This window comes from Camelus ferus, chromosome 21 (genome assembly GCF_009834535.1).
Source record: "Camelus ferus isolate YT-003-E chromosome 21, BCGSAC_Cfer_1.0, whole genome shotgun sequence".
Classification (NCBI taxonomy): Eukaryota; Metazoa; Chordata; class Mammalia; order Artiodactyla; family Camelidae; genus Camelus; species Camelus ferus.
This window is the reverse complement of record NC_045716.1, coordinates 8,012,915-8,028,511: the sequence shown is the minus strand read 5'-3', so window position 1 is coordinate 8,028,511 and position 15,597 is coordinate 8,012,915. Positions and strand designations below refer to the sequence as shown.

At 46.4% G+C, this 15,597-nt stretch overlaps 1 protein-coding gene across 1 annotated transcript in view; it reads right to left on the bottom strand.

Annotated features, from left to right (window-relative positions):
- Positions 1–15,597, bottom strand: part of TNR (tenascin R) — a 223,141-nt gene that overhangs the window by 57,189 nt on the left and 150,355 nt on the right. Inside the window, 4 exon segments of the mRNA XM_032463683.1 lie at positions 2,296–2,565; positions 8,220–8,370; positions 10,661–10,776; positions 14,098–14,361. Of these exon segments, the coding sequence (XP_032319574.1) occupies positions 2,296–2,565; positions 8,220–8,370; positions 10,661–10,776; positions 14,098–14,361 (801 nt within the window).

The window sequence follows — 15,597 nt, the reverse complement described above, 5'->3', positions numbered from 1 at the left end:
GAGAACTGATCTGCAAAGCTGTCCAAAGCTCCCCAGCCCCCTCACCCCCTCAGAGCAGAGGGGGACAGGTTGGAGGCACAGGCTGCGGCTGCCCCGGGAGGCAGCCACCTAACAGCTGCCAATCCGCCTGCCAGGCAACCGGAAACAGAGAGTCACGCGATGCGCAGAAACTCAGGGGGAGCTTCTGGGAGGCAGAGTGTAATTGTCTTGATTGGAATTTTCCTGGGCCACCAGCCAATCCTGCTTCAATTCTCGTCGACCTACACATCAAGAATTCGCTTTTCATCCTGTCGCTCAAGAGAGCCCTCTCCTCCTTTCCTGCCTCTTCAAACTCCTTATCTGAGCAAAGCACAAAGAAACCACTTTTTAAACAAAAACTCTCTAGAAATTAAAAAAAGAAATATGCAGGACTCGAGGCCCTCAGGAGAGCTCATGGTCTGGCAGTGCGAGGGCTGGGGGAGGAAGGGCTGGCGGAGGAAGGGCTGGTGGAGGAAGGGCTGACCTTGAATTCACCAGGAAGGGTCAGCCCTGAGAGCAGTTTTGGTTCAGTGAGGGAAGAGGGGAAGAGAAGTGGGCAGAATGCAGCTCCTTTCTTTTAAAGGTGCATGCTCAGTCACTGAGGATCCCAAGACGTGTTCAGTACAGAAAGTGTGACCAGCGACCCCTCTGAGTGGGGTGAAGTCAAGTGACCCCCTGAGTGGGGAGGAGTCAAGCACAGGGCTGGAGGGAAAACCTGAGAGGGTCTCCTTCAGAATCAAACTGCCTCCTCTGTTTCGTCAGTGTCCGCACTTCCTTCTAACAGGGACTTCTCCCCCTCCTGATGTTTCCTTCTGTGTGGAGGGAAACCCATTCTGAGATTCCCGGCCTCTCTCTTTCTTATGCTGGGGAAAATGGACTTAATTCAGTGGTGAGTTTTGTAGCAGGATCTGGGCACGGCCCCTCTGCTCCCCTCTCTCACAGGAGCCCTCTGCCCCTAGGGACAGCCTCTGCCTGTTCCTCCGTGCTATGCTGTAAGTCCTAACCCGAGGAGCCCCACAACTTCTCCCATGTGGAGGTCTTGCCCAGGTCCACAGGGCCATCAGTTGGCATCTGACTCAAAAAGCTACGTGCTCCAGGCTAGGAGCTGTGTTGGCCTGCATCTGTCTTACTTTTTGCCTTATTTATCAGCTGATTTTAAACACAGGTGGAGGATAATTGTGCTATTTACCAGACCTCCCTGCAGCCCCTTGGCTGGCTTACCCCATCTCTTAACCGGCGCTTAGGCCACAGCTCAATGTAGGATGCTTGAATGAGTGATTCTCCTTTATCCCATCAGAAGATGCCAGTTCTTAGGTCTTGCAGATGCCTGCAGTTTCCTTTCTTCCCTGTGACAACTTGTTGGCAGTGACATTCCTTGATTTATGACCTCCCCAGTGCAGAGAGGCTGAGACTGGGAATCTGGCTTAGACAGAGACTCACGATCTGATCTCAACCCCCTTTGACCCAATGAGAGCGTGGGGGTGCCTGTCTTTGGATGGTGCCTGTCCTCCGTGTCTGCTAGCTGGCTGGCCTGATAGGCTCTGAGAGGGTCAGGGAGCAGGTCACGGTGAGGTCTGGCCTTTCTAAACTATCAGTGAAGCTCTTTAAGAATCCTGACAGCCTTGGGAAGGTGGGTGGGTGGCCATCCCAGCAGGGCAGGTGGCAGTGACATGGGCTTTGTTCAGCCTGCAATCTGTGGGAGCCAGACCCCACATTAGCTTCTTGCCGGTGCTTACAAAGGGCAGGATGAGTCACAGACTCTCAAGCGGAAGGCCTGCTTCTGGGTTTTGCACAACTCCAAGGGGCGCCACCATGCCAGTGTTGTCACTGTGCATTTATGGAATCATTACAGTGATTTCCAGCAAATACCAATAAGGTGTCTCCAGGAAGGGGCGCTGAACTGTCTCAAAATTGCCATTCGGGCTAGCCACGTGGATGTTTAAGTGACTTCAAGACAAACATTTCATTTGATAAAGGAGAAGCCTCACACTCATGGGGAAGAGACATAGCTCCCGGGTCTGGCTGGGAGCAGAGGGAAGACAGGACCCAAGCTCTCGTATCCACTGTGCACCGCACTCGCTCCTCTGCGCCCGGATGTGACCTCACCGGGAGGTCCCCAAGCCTCTTGCTTCCCTCCTGCAGTGTCTGTGGCACAGGGATGCCCAAGCACACGTCACCTGTCTCCCTGGTATACCCTCTTGCCGTGGGGGATACCACAGCTGGCCCGGCACCCTCCCCCTCCCCCTCCTCAGGCTCCCTTCCCCACCGCAGCCTCACCTGTTGTGAACTGGGTGGTGCTGGACTCGCTCTCGTTGGCTCCGCGGACGGCGCTGACCCACACCTGGTACAGGGAGCCGGGCCGCAGGGCCTGCACCGAGTACTGGCTCAGAGGAGGCTGCAGCCGGAAGGCGGTCTTCCCACCTTCCCCGCCCACCAAGCCGTACTTCAGGAGAATGAAATCAACTTTGGCTCGAGGTGGCGTCCACTCCACAAAGGCCACTGTGTCGGAGACATCTCGAACCAGGATCTGTGTAGGCCCATCAATGACTGAATGAGAAGAATCCAATAGGAAAAAAAAAAAACAAGTCTGAGAAATGAGCACTTGACATCAGCCCTCTTCTTTCCTCCTGACATTGGCCTCGTTGGTCGGGGAGAGGACACTTATTATTATCTCATTTTACAGATGGAGAAAATGAGACACAGTGAGATAAAATCTCTTTCCTGAGGACACATGGTTGGTCAGTGGGGGAATGGACACTAGAATGCGGGTCGCCTGAATCTTGCTCTCACGGGGCTGTGGTTTTTCAGGGCTGACACTTCCCAGTTTGGGCAGGGGAAGGGCACTTACTGGCTTGAGTGGGCCAGCACTGCTTCTGTCTGGAGTTTATGGGACAGAGGACAGAGAACTGTGCTCCTGGCGTGTGCCTGGCTGCCCAGGGCTCACCTTCTTTGAGCCCTGAGGAAAAGAGCTACAGATTATCAGCTCTGTCTAAACATCCAAGACTTCCAACTTGTTTGCCAAGGAGGACACCGTGAGTATCCAAAAAACGTCCCCGCTCAACCGTACCAGCAAGTCAGTCAGTCAACTGCTAAGACAGATCAAAAACCTAACAGACGTTTGTCCTTGTGGATATGAAACATGCCTTCTGGGGAAACTTGTTCTTCTGAAAAAAAGGATCTCAGTTTTGAAACAGCCTCTTGTGGGCTATTTTTTCCCCCCACTGGTTCTTGCATATTCCTGAGCCAGAAAGGGCACTGCAGTCACACGCGGTCCCTCAAAGTTGTTCAGCGTATGTCCCTCATGAGTCCTGGCCCCTGGCACTGAGCAGCTGAGGGGAACACCACTGCGGGATGACGTTACCTAGAAAAGCTGGCTGGTTTCCTAGGAAACCTACCACCCATGGCTCCAGTACCCACGTGGGGTCCTGTTCATATAGAATTAGATGGTGGTAGGGGTAGGGGGAAGGTGAGAGACTGTGGGAGGGAAATAGAAAAAGAAAGGGCTTAGTGAGGGGAATAGAAAACGGTGTTCTCAGCTCCTTATGGTATGTCTACATGGCCAACATGGCCGCCTTTGAACTTCTCGCCACCTTCCAAAAATTGACCGAAATTTCATGTTTGCATTTATTATGTGATTATATCCCTCTAGCGGGGCTGATTAATATTAATATTCTTCGAGGATCTGGAACTGGAACTAGAGACTCTGGCTGTCTGGTTAGCTGGTTTGGGACCATGAATAGCTGTGGTTGGTGTGACCATTCTCTACCATATTAACACATAAATAGAAAAGGTCTGAGCTGGAGGCAAGAGGGACTGAAGGGAAGGGGAGAGGGTGATTTATAATAAAGACATATTTGGTCTTCCTCCCCTTCTTAGCACAGTCCTCCTACAACCCTAGGAATTTTCTAAGTGAAGAGAGTGATAAAGATGTCTTTTATTATGTTAATGAGGCAAAGGAGGAAGCCAGTTGCCAAGGGACCCAACCCTGTGATTATAGGGCGGGAACTTTCAGTCCCACCCCTGACATCTGGTCTGTCCATCAATTGTGCATATGTAATGAAGCCTCCATAAAAAACCCCAAAAAAACTGGGTTTGGAGAGCTCCCAGATTGGGGAACTGGAATGCTTCTGTGAATGAAAAATACTGCAAACTATATCAGTAAACAAAGAATGCTGAAACCATCAGGTCATCAGTGGCTGCTGCCACCCCCCAGTGAAGACCAGCCTGCAGCCCGGCCTCTGCAGCCACTCACACTAGTGCACCCTGAGGGGACTCAGTATGAGAAAGGACAGGATACTGGCCCTAGAGAGCTAGGTGCTTGTCAAAGGAATGAATTCAATAAGCCCAAATGTTTGCTTCCTCCCATGCATAGAAAAGCACTAAATCCTTGAGATGCCTGGTTTTCTTTAGATAACGAGTAATCTTTTATTGTTCCAACTACCTGGTCTTTGTTATAAAGTGCCTATATATCATAGCTCCTCCCCTACCTCTTTGGAGCAGTCCCTCAGAGTGATCTGAGAGACTGTCATCCCAGCTCAAGTCCTCCTGCCAAATAAAAACATAATTCTCAACTTTTAGGCTGCGGATTTATTTCAGTCGATACTTCCATGTGCCACCGTGCCAGGCTCCAGACTCCACAGGGGTGGGAGCTCCTTTGTTTGGGACCTCATCTGGCTCATCATTCATATCCTTTAATATCCTTTGTAATAAACCAGTAATCCAGTGAGTAAATGGGTTTCCAGAATTCTGTGAGCTACTCTAGCAAGTTAATCAAACCCTAGGAAGGAGTTGAAGGGACCTCCAATGTCTAGCCGGTTGGACAGATGCACAGGTGACCACCTGGACTTGGGACTGGCATATGAAGTGAAGGGTAATGGGACTGAGCCCTCAACCTGTGGAATCTGATGGTATCTCTGGATAAACAGTGTCAGAATTGAATTGGACAGTAAGACTCGCAGCTGGTGTTGCAGAGAATTGCTTGGTGTGGGGAATCCATCCCCTGAACACACACATACTGGAATTGGGTGCAGAATTTTAGGAGCAAATTTACAGAGATAAGCAGAAATGAGTGACCATGTGGAGCTTCTAGGAAGATACAGAGACTAACTCAATTATTGACTTTCCATTTTCTGGTTCAAGTCTTTTGTGAGACTCAGATGAATTTCTGGCCCTGGGGTTCCATGAGACACTCTCCGTGTCCTTCCAGCCAATGCTCTTTTTTATGCCTCAACTAGTTTAAGAAAGTTTTTCTTCCTTGTTATCAGAAAGTTTTGTTTTTTTTTTAAACCAATGTGCACTGGACCACCTCTTCATCTGTCCATAATGGAGTATCTCCCTCAGTACTGTCTCAGGCTGAGATTAAGCTGCTTAATCTCAGGCTTGAGATTAAGTCGGGCCTTTCTGGGGAACCCCTCCCTCTTTCGGGTCTAGCTTAGGAGTTTTGGTCTGGCACCAGCCAAAATGAAAGTCACCAGACCATTTTGATTTTGGTGCCACCTGGTTTGGAGTTAAAATGAAGTTCTGTTTTTCGTATTTGGGGTAATGAGATTTAACAGAATACATCCCAGATGTGTTCTGTTCATCCTGCTGTATTTAGTGGCTTTAGATAACTTGGGCCTTTTAAATTTCATTTATTTTAATAATGAACTGAGGGAAAGGTCTCCTAGCTGCTGTATAAGCACAATGCCTGAAACATAGTAGATGCTAAGTAAATGGATGTGGAGTAAATGAAATAGATGGATGAGTCTCTCTATCCATGAGAAAGAAAGGGAGGCATTTCAGTGAACTGGAGCTTCTTGAGGGGAAAAAAAAAAAAGATGCCACAGAGACTCAAATGACCATGGAAGGCTTTAGTCCTTCGGCTCTTTAACCCCTCCACACCCTAATCATAATGATTGCTCCTGTTAGAATGTGACTGTGTAGCATCTAGGGCTCTGACTGCAGGAGGTCCTGTCATTTGAATTCCCAGAATGGCCTGCCCGGAAAGAACCAGTCTGTGTGCCTGATGAGGACTCAGAGCTTCGCAGGAGGGAGGAGGTCAGACCTTAGCAGAAGGAAATAATTAAACAATCGTTTCCTAAAAGCAGCAGGCAGGGATGGGAGCCAGCCATCTTTTCTGCAGCCACCCTTGGATTTGGCCCTTCAGTTGGCCATTGGGTAGTCATGCCCAATTCCAGTCAAGGACGTATCCGCTTACTTTGAACCTCGGCCCTAATTTTTAAACAAACACAGATCCTGCTCAAAAAGTCAAATGGAATAAATATTTTTCTTTCCATTTCTTCATGATTCTGTACAAAATCCCAAACGATGAACTAGGACTTTTTTCTTAATTGAAAAAAAAAAATTCTGCCTGGCTTTACCACAAATGACTAGATCTGGAACTTTTCATTTTAATTTTAAGGAAGTTCCAAACCGAAAAATACTGCCAATTTTGTAAAAATGCGGTTTGAGGAGAAGACTAAAGCAGAGTTGGACAGTCTTCTCCAAGTGCTCTCAGGACGTTGGAAGCAGAGCGCCGTCCCCCTGGAGTTTCTCTGCCCTCTTACGAACCATCTCCTTCCAGCCTTGTGCTTTTTTCTACCAGTACTTTCTATATATCGAGTCACAGAAATGATTTGGGGACCCCGAAGCATTCTGTACCAGACAAGGAGAATCTTCACATGTTACCAAATCAACTCTTCAGCGTCCAGCATAACCTTGGGAAGCAGAGCTGTGGAAAAACTCCGGCCCCAGGTGTCTGGAGAGATTCTGACTTCTAGGCTTTATGGTTATAGGGTTTCTTCTAAAACATACTTGGATGAGTACAGTGGTTTTAAAGCCCTTTTTTTGGGGGAGGTGGGCTTTTTATAGTAACTATAGATTTTAAAAATACTCTTTTTTAAAAATAAAGAACAAAACCTTAAATGATGATACAAAATATAAAACAGAAGTTGAGCTGCCTCGGTTGGAGGGTATGAAGGCCATGGGAATGGGAATAATTAAAGGCCCAGATTTCTACTTCATTCTTGCCTTGAGGCACTGCCCTGGCACCCTCGTGCTCTAACGGGACATCATGTAATACCACTGTAGCTTTAGACCAATGTTTTCTAGACTGAGCATAACCGTCAGCGCCAGTGCTGTTTAGTTTGGATCCAATTAGCAAAGAATGAATCACGAATCATCCATAAACATGCGCTCATTATATAGTGCTGTTGGCTCCCTTTTCTGGCCAAATTGGCCTTTGTTCTAGACTCATGGCTGGTGTTCTTAGGTGTCAGTTTCTGTTTATGAAAAATAAAGATGTCCCGATATTCGCCTACCTCAGTTTCTGTTATGAGCAGGGAAAATCGCTTAACCTTCGAGTCTGAACTCTCCCATCAATAAAATGAGAACTAAAAATGCTACCAGAAGCTATTTATAATGTTTGAGAAATTCTTGGTGAGGGCACACTCACACACGCATCATACGTAGTTGTTAATTTACAGCATTGAGGTTGAACATCCTTTGTTAGCTAAGGAGACAGTGAAGCCAAATGGGGTAGAGTTAATGAATCAAACCTGGGAATATAATGATCTTGCATGAGATGAACTGTAGGGATGAAATAATAATCAACTTAAGTTGTCACCTTGAACAGTGACCCAACCCACACTTCCTGGTTTTGAATGACTGGCTTCCTCCTGCTGTCACTTCTCACGGTGTTTTCTGAGTGCATGTGCAAACACAAGGCATTGAGCACTCACTGTCATCGGCACAGTGCTAATCACTCTGTGTGCTTTATCTGATTTAAGCCTCATGTTGTCTCAATGAAGGCCGTATTATTGTTCAACATTGTCAAATGAATCGAGGTTTGGGAAGGGTTAGATGACTTTCTGCAGATCTCACGATAAGTAAGAGTGAGTTAGCTGCTGCTGGTTCCAAAGCTCAAGCTTTGTCAGGGGCTGACAAAGAGGCCTCTTAATGAGCAAGAGCAGAAGAAACACACTGGCTATCTTAAAGAATTTTCCCCGTAGAATCCTCTCCCAGATGTCTGTGCTTGCAAGGATAAGGAAGACATTCAACGAAGCCTCTGGTAGAGTAGCTCCATCTCCAGGTACCAAAAGTAATTTCAGCTGTGGGGGGTCAGCCTAGCATCCCTTGGCCTCTCTACTTCTTGGGTGAGTCTGCGGTTTATTTCCTGAGTGACCCAATGTGTCGCTGTAGGGAGAAGGGTTGGAGGCACTCACCAGTGGAGACGCTGGCCGAGGTAGGGCGGCTCCGGGCTTGCTCCTTCAGAGCCACCACATTGACAATATATTCCTCCCCAGGCTTCAGTCCCGTCTGGTTGAAGGATGTAACGTCACTGGGGAGCTGGGCAATCACCCCTCCTTCATTGTTCTGGAGGGTAGGAGAAAGGGCAAAGCAGAGAAAGCAAAAGAGAAAATCAGGGGAGGGAAAGGTGTGGGACGCTGATTGTGAACTGCGAATTAAAGATGGGGACAGCTTCTCTTCCCTCCATGCTGACTGCTGAGTTTCTGGGACCAGGCAAGACTCCCAGCAGGCTCAAAAATGCCACCAGTCTATGAGGATTTGGCAAACGGAAAACCAATTATCAAGAACATTTCTTTGGCCTCTCCTGAGTCTACTGTTTGCCAATAAAAATTAGTCATGAGGTGATGTAGATTAGCTCTTGCCAAAGATGAAATGTTTGATGGTTATGGTTAACATCCATCAGATTTTTTTTTTTTTTGGCATTTATTGTGATGAGCCTGCCTTTGGCTATTTAGAAGATTACAGTTGTGTGTGTAAACATCTTTATGTACATCACAACAAATTCCACACTAAGATATTCCCTGGTTTTCAATGAGCCAGAGCTATTATTTTGCTGTGTCTGGAGTTTCTCATGGTGTTACACTGGCTGCAGATCTGTCATTGTCTCATTTCCCCTTCGCCCAACTGAGTTAGGAATCAGTGACACAAACAAGTACAAAGTACAAAGAAGAGAAATTTCAGAGAAGGATGGAACAAAGAACAATCCAAAGGAGAGAAGAAAGAGAAATAGGTGGAGGAGGAGATGGAAAAGATCAACTTGATGATATTGGGTCCAGGATTTATTATCTGTCCACCCACGTGTCTGTCTGTCTTCCTCTTGTTATAACTTTTCTGTGTGTGTCTCTGGAAATAGAGGTGACAAGAGAACTCTCTCTGTGGCACTACCATTCTGCCCTATTCTTTGGTCTCTGTTCATGTCACCTGGAGTGCCCTATCTGTAATTTATAGCCATAGTCTTATAAATCAATGTGAAAAATGCCTCCCACTGGCCTCCACCCCCAGATCACACAATTACTCTGTGTAGCCATATATTTGACCTTGGCCCTGGCTAGCTCCACGCTTAGAGTTTTACATATTGGATGCAAAGCAGGCAGACCTAGCATTGTTTTCTTCCCCTCTGCCTGAGCAGCAGAGTGACATGATTCTCTCTGCCCTGTTATAAATCCAATTGCCCACCATACTTTACTGGCCATTTTAATGCAGATAAATCATATATGAAACTCTGTGTATAGAATGTCTGCTTAGATGTATTCGGCTTGCCAAGAAATGACTGTATCCACACAAGAGAAAGGGGTGGCCCATTCATTCCAGTGGACAGAGCCCTGGCTTAGGAAGTAGAGACCCCGTTCTTGTTTTGAGCCTGCCACCAACTAGCTGTCTGATATCATTTCTGTTCACTGAGTCTTTGTCTCTATAAACAAACTACACGTAGAATGAAGGGTCGTCCCTGTGAGTGTGAAGGTCTCAAGTAGCTCAGACCGTCCATGCCTCTAAGAATTTTGAAGTAAGAGAATGGTGAGATCACAGTCTTGTTAGCCAGAAGGGTGTCATCTGTCATTAAGTCTGATGAATGACTGAAAAAACACTCTTTGATATTGAAGGATGGAGACAGAGGGAAGGAGTATGATTAAACATTACACCCTCATGAGTGGTATCTTAGGGGGAACATCAGTGGCGTTAATAAATCTGAGAAGACGAGAGCTCGTCAACCACCTCTGCCAACTTAAAAAAGTTAGTTCTAGGATTCATAAAATTAAATGCTACTTTGATGAATGGAAAGGAATCTGAGGATACTTTTTAACTCAAAGACTAATAAGATAATTTGTTTTAGGAAAAATTTTCTCAATTAATAGGCTGTGAAAGGTGTTTCTGTGTTAGTCTCTGACCTCTGGAGACTGGGGTCCTGCAAGCTGAGGTTTGGTGCCTCTGTCTACACAGAATGAAGCTGCGGGGTGATGACGAGGCTGATTCAGTTTGGGTTTTCTTACGTCCTAAAGAGAAGCCCCAACGTTTTGAAGGTCTAAGTTTTCTGACTCACTAAATTCACAGCTTGCCAAACCCTAGAGCTTTCTGAGCAGAGAGTTGGGGCTGGAGGCTGCTTGAGCCTCCTCTTGTCATCCAAGGCCAGGGCCCTAGGCTGGAGGCATTTTTGTGAGTCAGTCCTTACCATGCCTTTGTGAAAGAAATGTTCTGTAGCCCAGACACCCGCAAAATGCCACTTTGTGTCCTTAATGACACAGAGAGACTGGGTAGTGCCTTTTTTGCTGCCCCAATTCCAAGGTGAAGGTATAAACACTCGAAATAAGGCTGTAGCAGCCCGACAAGTGGGCGTTACCTTTGGAATGAAGGGCATTACCTTTGGAATGAAGCTGATCTCCCACCCATCGAAGGAGAAGGAGAAGGGCTCCCACTGCACCTCCACCGTGGTCTCTGTGATCGTCTTGAATCGTAGCCCTTGAGGCGTGGAGAGATCTGGAACACAGCAATGTGGGAACCCGTGTCACGGCGACCCCCAGCGGGGGCAGGGAGCATTACCTGGGGCTTCGTCTGGGTGTGGCTGTGGCGGCATGTGCTGGGTCACTCCCGTCTTATTACACACGCAGTGGCTTTTCCGTGAGGGATCGGCACATGCCCTTGTGGGCCTGGTGCTCAGTGTGGGTGAATATATGAGTAAACTTAACAACCATAACCTAATAGATACTTTTAAAAATGCTTTCTGTTTCATAATATATTAATATTAAAATACATAATATATTAATATTAAAATACAGAATTCACACTTGCCTTTCTTAAGGTGGTGAATCTTGGCATTTACATAATGTCTTTTTCAGAGGAATTGAACACTGTCTTCAGAGGCTTTAGGGGTTCCCGGGAGGCAATATAGCGGCTGACATCACTGTCCCCCTCTCACAACCAGGAAAAGGGAGGCTCGGAGAGTTAGCGAAAGATGTGGGTCAAGCCAAATTCAGAATAAAGGCTGGAATGCTTTTCTGGATCACCTGATGTGCATTAAGAGTATTTTGTTTGGCTCAAATCACCATGTCGAGGATGGTCTGAAATTCCCATCTCATGCACATGAGCAGAGCAAGGGCATACACAAGGGACAACAGCAGATGCGGTGATTCTTGCTGTCACTCCACCAGCTCCTATTCTCCAGTAATTCCTTCGTTATCCCCCTTCTCTCCCTCACTCACCTTTGCCTCCCTTATCTCGTTTTCAGTTCCTCTTCTCATCTCCCTCTTTTTCTATCCCCCACGTCCCCCCCCCCCAGACACACACACACACATGCACACATAGGTGGAAGTATGCTTGTCCTAGTGGAGTTCCAATCACCAGCCCTGAAATAGGACAGCACGACTTTTCTCACTTCTCCAGGGAGCCTGCTCCCATTTCAGCTGTGCCTCTCGTGGGATGTTCCCATTAGAAAACTGACACAGCCTCATCCTTCCCATTTGGAAGCTTCCTTATGTTTCTTGGTGAGAGGCAGGGCTGACTCTGAACCCAATGGAAGGCACGTCCAGTGGGTTTACGTGATTTTGTCCTTGTCACCTGGGAGCTGGCCTGAGGGGATGCCCTGAATTGGCACAGTCAGCGCCACAGGAGATGGAAACCTCATCACGGCATGTGCACGTGGATCAGAAAGGAGACGCTTGGGAATCGGGCCAGGCTCTTGCTGTGGTGACTCATCCCGGAGCAAGGTGGGAAAAGCAGCAGATGGTGACCTGCCTCTCTGCACAATCCTCGCAGATATTTAAAACTGGTTCTCAGGCACCAGAGGAATTGAAAAAAAAGGTCAAATATAAACAGAGATAATTATAGGCATATTAAGAGTCAGCATTCATAGGGGGAGTGCAATATTTTAACCGGACCTTTGTTACCTGCCAAGCAAGAGGACAAGATGACTTCCTACATCCTGTCCCCTCTGCCCGTCCCTGGGCCTGCATCAAAGTGCACTTCAAGTCCTTGGGCCTCCGTGAAGTCTTCAAGGCCAACTTTTCCTACTCTGACCTCTCCAACCTCTCATTATTTTGAACTTTCATGGCATTTGTTACCCAAATACCAGCTTGTCATTTGAGACCTCCCTAAAATGGGCTCAAATCTCTCATCCCGTATTTGGTGAGGAGTCTCATTTCCCAGCCCAGGAGCTGGTATTTCATGGTCACCTCTTGTTCCAGTTTCCTGCCACTGCTGAAATCTCTATGTGAGATGATAAAAAAAATAACTATTTGGACTTTGTCTTAGCACAGAGCTCCTAAAGACCTAGGACTCCCCAGAGTGGTATGAATTATCTTTTGTATGACTACACGTTAACTGGCAGCCGGGGTCTCGTGGATAGCTGGTCTGCGGAAAAACGCAGGCATGATTTAGAGGGAGGATTGGGACTTTCAGCACCACCTCCCAACCTCTGAGGAGGGGAAAGGGGCTGATATGAATTAGTTACCAATGGCTAGTGATTTAATCAGTCGTGCTTGCATAGTGAAATCTCCATTTTAAAAAACCCGTAAACAACAGGGTTCAGAGAACTTCCAGGCTGGTGAACGGAGGGAGGTCCTGAGAGGGGGCGTGCCCAGAGGGGGCGTGCCCAGAGAGAACGCGGAAGCTCCGCCCCCCGCACTGCACCTTATGCGCGTCTTCCATGCGGCTACCCCTGTGTTGTATCTCTTATAATAAATTGGTAATGGAAAGTAAAGAGCTTTCTGGAGTTCTGAGTTGTTCTAATGAATTATCAAAAGTAAGGAGGGATTGTGGGAGCCCGTTAAATTCATATCTGGTCTGTCAAAAGTCTGGGGGACAATCTGGGACTTGTGCCTGGCGCTGAAATGGAGGCAGTCCTGTGAGACCGAGGCCTTAGCTTGCGGGATGTGACGCTCGCCGCAGGTGGACAGTGTCAGAACTGAATTGTAGGAGACCCAGCTGGCGTCTGAGAGTTGGAGGAATGGGGTTGGAAAAGACAGTCAAAAAATTCAGAGGTGTATAAAGAAAACGAAGTTAACAGCGCCTTCCCCTGTTTCTTACTCTACTCTCTGGTGTAGTCCATGTTAATGGTCGGTATGCAATCTTTTGAAATTGTTCTGGGCTTAAATAAACATACAAAATATAGATACATACCTATCAGTGTTTCTCCCTGTTGTAAATAAACAAGAGAATCTTCCGTTGCTCATGGAGAACAGGTTAGCTTGCTCTCTGCCTGTCTCTCCTTTCTCCCCATGAAATCTTTCTAAACCATGCTCTGGAGCCTCAACGTTTATAATCAAAATGGACCATCAGGGTATTTTGTGAAACAGAAGATCATGAAGAAATAATGCCACCTCTCTATGAGGAGAAGTGGGTGTTTTCAGTTGTGGTTTTAAATAAGATTTTTTTTTTTCTCACTCTACCATACACTTACCATCTGTGACATACCATTTAACACTTGCTTATTATACATCCTATTTCATTTCTCCTGGTTTTGAATCTCTAACTAGATTCCAAGTCTGTGTAAGTCATACTTTCTTTGACTTCTAATCGGACTCTAGCTTGTAACAAGTCAGAGCTCCATCATTAAAGTGCTTTTTGTTCTTTTGGTTCTATAATTGATAGGGGCTGCCTGAATTTGGAAACTCTCTTATTTGGAAGTGACTTTTTAACGATGTACCATTTCCTAAGTGGGTCACGTCGGAAGCCCTTCCCCTCAAGAGCGATGATTATTGCAGGCATCCCTGAAGAATTAAGAAAAGACACTACTATCATGAATGCCCATGATCTCATGTAGGAGAAAAGAAAAATGAAGCAGGACGGGGAAATGGTACGTACGGGTGGCCACCTTGGCAGTGATGGGAAGGCTGAGGATGTTGCTAATGACAGCGTAGACGCTGATGTTGTAGGTGAGACCTGGCTCCAGCTCCGAGATGGTGACACCACTCCAATCTCCAGGCACCCGCTGCTGGAGCTGGAGGCCCCCCAGGGCCGTCGGCTGGTAAGAGATCACATATTCCGTCACTGCCATCGGCCCGTCCCATTCCAGCTCAATGGACCTGTCGCTGATACCAGCCACTCGCAAGTCCTCTGGAGGGGCAACTACCAGGAGGCAATACACAGATAGCATGAGCTCAGAGGATTGCCTTCCCCATCCTGGACTCAACTTTCTTCCTCCATCTCACCCCACATGCCCTGTCTGTATGTTCTGCTCAGCTCATTGGCTTTGAGCGATTGGTAATTCCCTTAGTGGGCAAGTTCTTGTCTTTTCCATGCTTAGCACTCCCATCTCTCCAGGGCCATGAGTTAGTGGTGTGCTGGAGCCGGCTCCTGCTGGCTCATGAAAGTTGATTGGCAAATTTTGCAAGACAGTTTTAAATAGTCATTACTAAAGATGAAAATTTATAAGATTATAATTAAGTAAATTATATTAAAAACAAAAGTAATGAATAGTCCAAACTCATCACTGGCAAATTACCTCACTACATTTTACTATTATCTATACCCTTAAGTCAGTTTACGTGTGCTGTATCTCTCTGGTGGAAATACTGCGTAATTGTGTTCTATGACACAGCTTTTAGTGACGTCAAGTAGGTTGTTTGAAATTGGCCATGGAGGGAGTATTTACACCATGGAAGTCAGCAAATGCTACAAAGCAGGGCTTTTTATTTTTTCCCTCAGAGAACTAGTTAGATATTTAACAGCATACATTGGCTTATATTTTTGGTAGCCAGTTGTCATCAGGGTTATCTGGTGACAATAATTTACTAAATTTTTAATTTAAATAAAATAAAAATTTTAAATTTTAAAACAAATATTATTTTATTTAAGTTTAAATAATTTTAAGTAAATATTAAATTTATTCTTGGAGGCTTTTCTTCTCTCTCTTGTTCTACTTCTCAAATGCTATTCAAAGAACCCGCAAAGATTAAACCTCATTGGAATAGCCTTTCATGTATGGTTCCCTTGGGAAGTGAAGATTCACCAGCAGTGGGGGTATTAAATAATTGAACCTTTAAGACCAATTAGGAAGCTAACTCCAGTGTGCCCGTAATTGGAACTGTCCATAGATTAAATCAGAGATCAGGCCAACATTTAAATGGTCATAATTAACTCATAAGTTTATATGTAGTGGAGGCTTCGATTAGTTTAAGAGTTGTCATTGGTGTTGAATATCTCCCCTGAGAATTCTCATTCTTTCACCTTTACAAGAGCGTAGGACTGAGCCAGCTGCTCTTCACGGGGCCATGTGTGTGGAAAGGTGCATGCCTGCTGTCTTGTGCTCACAGGTGAACCCTCAGATCCTTAGCAGAGGCAGAAATGAGGACTCAAGATGGA